Source organism: Brassica napus, chromosome C6, assembly GCF_020379485.1.
Source record: "Brassica napus cultivar Da-Ae chromosome C6, Da-Ae, whole genome shotgun sequence".
In the NCBI taxonomy this organism is placed as follows: Eukaryota; Viridiplantae; Streptophyta; class Magnoliopsida; order Brassicales; family Brassicaceae; genus Brassica; species Brassica napus.
Genome location: NC_063449.1, coordinates 19,583,721 through 19,589,720, shown reverse-complemented (window position 1 = coordinate 19,589,720; position 6,000 = coordinate 19,583,721). Strand labels below are relative to the sequence as shown.

Genomic DNA, 6,000 nt, shown 5'->3' with positions numbered 1-6,000 from the left:
ATTTAAATTCTATAATATTATTAGTTTTAAATTTCAGATTTTGTGTATTTATTAATTTTTAATATAAAAAATATTTATAAATGCAAAATTTATTCATATTTAAAAATGGTATATTCTGACGAATCTGAGTCGTCAGAATATACCGACAAACCGGTTCGTCGAAATATACTAACGAATCATAGTCGTCGGAATATACCGACGAGTACAAGTCGTCAGAATATACTGACGAATTTGTGTCGTCGGAATATTCTGACGAACCTGCTTGTCGCTATATTCCGACGACTCTGTTTCGTCAGTATATTCTGACGACCTATTTCGTCGGAATATTGTGTTTCCGATGAATTCTGTTCTCGTAATATGTTATCGGAGTGTCGTCGGAAGTTCGTCAGAATGTGGTTTATCGGTATTCGTCAGAAAGTCGTCGGAAACTCTGACGAAATTCCGACGAATTTTTTTTTTCCGACGAAATGATACCGACGACCACTTTCGTCAGAAATTCGTTAAATTGTCTCTTTTCTGACGATTTTGTCCGTCAGTATCCGTCTGTTTTCTTGTAGTGATGGTTTTGTGGTTTTGTTCTATTTTCTAATAATTAAATAAAAAAAATTAAATCGAAAAAAAGAGTGCATGTGGAAATTGTTTTTGTCCTGCTAGAGCCTACTCGACTTTTTTTTTTTTTTTTTTTTTGTCAAAGAAAGAGCCTACTAGATTTTGATTCTACTTTCGTCCAGTATACAAGGGATGGTGAGAAAATAATATATAAAAGAAAAATAAGATACTTTTCGCTAGGACCTTTATATACCCCTTAAACCCTTCTCCTTGGTTTTATAATCCTCTGCCTCTTTCCCGGCTCGCAAAACCCTAGTTTCGAATCTTTACCCACAACAGGTATCCATTATCTCCATTCTTTTTGTTGATCTTCGTTCGCGTTAGAGTTCTTTTGATCTGTATCTTACATAGTTATTTCTATCTTGTGAGCCTTTGTACGTTTGTTCCGATTTGTATTTAACGGATCGGGAGCTTGATTATATAGTTTTTTCGTTTAAATTAAATCCAGATCTATTCAAACAGATGACCGATTTGATGTTCTCGGTGTTAAATATGTTTTTGTGGTTGGCAATGATTATAGTCTCTTAAGCTTTATTGTTCTTGTTGCTTATTGTTTTGTTACGGTTGTTTTTGATCTAGAAATGGCTTTCTGCAAAAGTCTCGGTGGTCTACTCAGACAAGGTGTGGTTTCTCAGACCGGAAATGTTCCGGTTACGTCTATGCTCGGTTCTCTCCGGTACATGTCTACCAAGCTTTTCGTTGGAGGTAAGTAATAATGTTGCGTTCGTTTCTTAAGAGATTGGGTTTCTTAGTGCTTTAAAATGTTTCGTATTGATTGATTTTTTCAGGTCTCTCATGGGGAACTGATGACCAGTCCTTGAGGGAGGCTTTTGCAAACTTTGGTGAAGTGGTCGATGGTAAGTTAAATTTCAACTTTTGTAACATTGATGAGAGTTTATGACATTGTGGTTTTGGTGATAACAAAGTTGATTGTTTTTATTGCTGTGCAGCTAAAGTCATTGTTGATAGAGAAACAGGAAGGTCTAGGGGTTTTGGATTTGTCAACTTTACTGATGAGACCGCTGCTAATACTGCCATTTCAGAGATGGATGGAAAGGTTAGTATTTTAGTGTTCTGTTAGTATTCATTCTTTTAAAATGCTTTTTGTTTGAGTCTTTGATGGTTAACTTATTAATGCCTTTTGGTTTTGTAATTTCAGGATCTGAATGGACGGAGCATTCGGGTGAATGTTGCTAACGAAAGACCAAGTACTCCTCGGTATGGCGGAGGTGGTGGCTATGGCGGAGGTGGTGGCTATGGCGGAGGTGGTGGCTATGGTGGAGGTAGCTATGGAGCAGGTGGTGGTGATGGTGGCGGTTACTAAACAGAGAGAGTTTCTTATGAAAAGATTTGATGGTTTTTGTTTAGTTGGGTTTCTTTAATTGAATCTTGTGTTACAACTTGAACCTCGTTAGCCATTCCTCGTTTTGTCGATTAACATCTTGGATTGATACTTTGTCGCCCCCACTAAAGTGCATCTATGGGTTTGCGTTAGCTTCGGATATTGCAGGTTAATGACTCCTAATTGAACGAACCCCTTTATTTCTTAGGAAGTGATAAATTTGTGATGCAGTAGCATCCTTGAAGCTCCAAACGTTACTTTCCTTATTTGAATTATTATTTATTTTTCTGCTTATTTCTGTATAAGCCCAAGTAATAAGATTATTATTTTCTGAATGGACGGAGCATTAACTGAACAACAAGCTTTCTCTCTCTCTTCTCTGTTCTCTCTCTCTGGTTTTTTTCACAGAGAAGATGAGAAGCTTTTTTGTTTAGATCTTTGGATCTAATCTTTTGCTTTGTATTATATTTTCGATCTCTAGGATCGATTTTAATCTTCCACTTGTTGGATCTTTTGTTCGCTTTTGGCGATTTGTTCTTTCGCGATGGCGATTTTGAAGTGATTCTTCAGTTGAGTTTGAGCCGTTCTGAATTCTTATCCTCTCAAACTAGATGTCAGTCCGGGCTACGCCCCGTATTTTATATTTTAATTTTAATTGTAATTATATATCAAGAAATACCCTAAGATAGCACTAAAAAATTTTTAGTTTTGACTTTAAAGATCAAAATGACCAAAATGTCTCATTAAAGAGCTAAATATACATAATAGCCTTAGGGTTAAATAATCCAAACCTTAGAGTTTAGAGTTAATGGGTAGAGATTTGGGATTGAGGTTTAAAATTTTATAAAATAAAAAATAAATATTAAAAATTTGAAAATAAAAATTTTAAAAATAGTTTCAAAAATTATTTTCGAATTACAAAAAGAAAATTTGAAAAAAAAAATTCGAAAAAAATTTTCAAAAAAAGTTAGAATTTGAAAACATATAATGTAAAACTATAAAAAATAATAATATTTTTTATATATATATCTAGGGTATTAGAGTCTTTTTACCTATTAAATGAAACATTTTGGTCATTTTCCTCTTTATGGTCTATTTTTGTGACCAAAACTTGAAAATGATATATTTAGGAGAATTACCTATAAATATTTTGTATGTTTATTTTAATATATAGATAATATAATTTATTATAAAATTATAAGTAGATATATAATATTTATTGTTTTAGTTATTTTAATTGTTTTAATTATTCATTGTTTTGTCTTCGAATTTCAGTATCCAAATTTTTATATTTTTGTTATTGGAAAATATATATAAAGTGATGAGCAAAATGAACAAAAGTTAGTTACATTTTAGTTATGGTGTTTTATTGACTGGACTATCAAAATGTTTCATCTCACTTACAACTTTTTATAACTTTGTTTTAATTAGTTTCTAAATAATATAATGGATCCTCATCCCTTAGATCTACAACCTTAGTTAAGGGGGTGTATCCAACTAAGAATTTCAAGTGATTTGTATTAAAATGACAAATTTACTGTTATTCAAACGTGGATTTTAAAAAACATTTAAAAATTCAATGTTATTGACCTTGTCATTTCATAAAACACTTTGAAATCCACTGTTATTGAACAAAATTAAGTTGAAGATTTTAGAATATTTTAATTGTTTCTAGAGTGTTTGAGGGGAGTTCCTTAGTTATAAAAATAAAAATCTAAGTATCACTGTTTTAGATGAATTTTATAGTGTTTTAACAAAATCACACCAAATTCTCTAATTCTCCTGCAATCATCTACAAACTCATTAAAAATCAAATTACTTCAAATTTTAGATTCGATACACCCCCCTTAATGTTTTATTTTCTAAAAAACAACGGTTTAAATGTTATAATATTTTCTACTTCGAAAAACCTTACAATTAAATCACTAAAAATTACAGACTAAATTATTGCAACACATTTTATGCATTTATAACCCATGGTCTAAATAAACTTTTATCTCACTCATATAAGTTTTTCGTTTAAATATTATTAAACGGATAACCAATTAAAATTTTATTTTAGTTTTAGAACTATTGAATTCATAACTTTCATGGGTGTTTGAAAATTTGTCTTTTCAACCAAATTTTTTGTTCCACTTCGTCTTACATCTATTTTGATGTAATTCAGTAATTGCACCATCTATATATATATATATATACAAAAGTGTATATATATATTTATATAATCAATTTTGAACAATGACCATAATCGTATTATCTTATTCATAAAGAAAAGATTTAGTGTATCTGTGCTGAGATGGTAGATATCAAGAAGTCTCGCAAGTTGTTTTATTTGTTGTAGTGCTGACGTTTAGAAACTGTTGGGAATAATTTGTTAAGGTAATGAAACGTATTGTGCTAAGTTGTGGCTGATTTTTTCTTTAGCTGCTGGTCAGGGATAATAAACCCAAGAATTAAATGTTACTGCTTGGACGTAGCCTGAACAAAAATTTAAGCCGATAATGTTAGTTTCCTTTTTTTTGTCAACCAGCCGATAATGATAGCTTAATGTAGGAAAACTCGGTTAAGCAAAAAAATACTATGTACGCAGCCGGCCAGACACTTTAAAGGAGAGACCACAGTAATTCAAACTTTCAAGCTAGTCAATACTTTGACAGAACATAACCGGAGAGGCAACTCGTCAATTCAGTCGAGGTGTGAGGTAATGGTAAACAACTGACCCTGACATTTTTTACCTAAAAAAAACTGATCATGACATTCCGGTGATCAGTTGAGTTGATCAGACATAGTGTTTTTTGTGGAGCCCGTTAAGTAGTTACAAATTTAATTATCATTGAAGGTATATTTTTCACTGAAGGTACTACACTCCTTAGATATTGAGATTGGCTAAACTTCCGTAGATACTGAGTCATGTTAAGCTCCTTGTGTTTTTGAAAAAATCTCGTATTCCCCATAAGAAAAGTCAGGAGGTGTTATTTATTAAAAAATGTGAAGATAAAAGACCAACAATGACATGATTCAAGAACAAAACGTAATCCTAGTCAATTTATTTGAGCGTAAGAGTAGATAAAACCCTAGGAATGAGCAATTGTCAGCTTTGGTCTTGCCCATTCCTAAGCTTGGAAGCTAAGCATTGCGTGGCTTTTTGATAATGCACCATGCACAAATTCAACATGGATGACATTGTTAGAGGCTGTTGATCCTTCTGTATCTCAAGAAGAAGCCATCCCAGAGGAGGTAGCTGAGACTATTTTGGACAAATTTTTCAAAGGTTTTAATGAAACAGGCCCAGCTCCAGGTATATCATATTCATGATTGTTATCATCCCCTGCACATGAACCATATAATAGTGTGATCAACATAAACGCTCCAGGTATATCATATCCGAGATTGTTATCACCTTGGAAGCTGCACCTTAAGCTCTTACCAAACGCTCTGCCTCTATATCATATTTTAAAACATGAAAACATTTATGCCGCGAAAGAGCGCGTATGTTCTATCCCAAGCAGAGCAATACCAGGCTGCATCAGAGAAAATATGATAAATCAAGAGATGATGAGATAAATGCATATCTATAGGGAATGATTTAGTTTACCCAGAGGACTTGTATCGTCTTCGAAGTTTGAGTTTCAAAATCTTGAAAATGTGTCTTCTCTGAGAGTAATTTAAAAGCTCTTCTATGAACGTAGGATCACCTTCCCTTAACGTTCTGTGAATGACTATAATCAACACCTTCATTTCTACTTGTACGTACATGTGTTTTTCAAAATGAAAACACATTTATAGGATCTTGTTCAGAGGGAAACATACAGAGAAGCAAAGAAGCTTATAACCCAAGTGCGAGTTTTGGATAATCTCTTTGACAATGCATGGATGTTGTAAACACCATCTGCCTGTGGTTGTAGTACATATGTCCCCGACAATATATCTGCAGAAAGACAACCACATCGTAGTTATTAGTAGTTCTGAATTATATCCTAGTTTTGAAATTGCAGAGGACTGCAAACATGACGTGCTTTGGGAGGAGATTAAATATACTTTGATGCCTT

At 32.9% G+C, this 6,000-nt stretch overlaps 1 protein-coding gene across 1 annotated transcript; it reads left to right on the top strand.

Annotated features, from left to right (window-relative positions):
- The first annotated feature begins 725 nt into the window (after positions 1-725).
- LOC106391368 (glycine-rich RNA-binding protein 2, mitochondrial) lies at positions 726-2,103 on the top strand. Its single transcript, XM_013831989.3, has 5 exons — positions 726-888; positions 1,189-1,314; positions 1,398-1,466; positions 1,560-1,666; positions 1,769-2,103. The coding sequence occupies exons 2-5, from the start codon at positions 1,191-1,193 to the stop codon at positions 1,931-1,933; spliced, it is 465 nt and encodes a 154-aa protein (XP_013687443.2). The 5' UTR covers positions 726-888; positions 1,189-1,190; the 3' UTR covers positions 1,934-2,103.
- Positions 2,104-6,000: the final 3,897 nt, after the last annotated feature.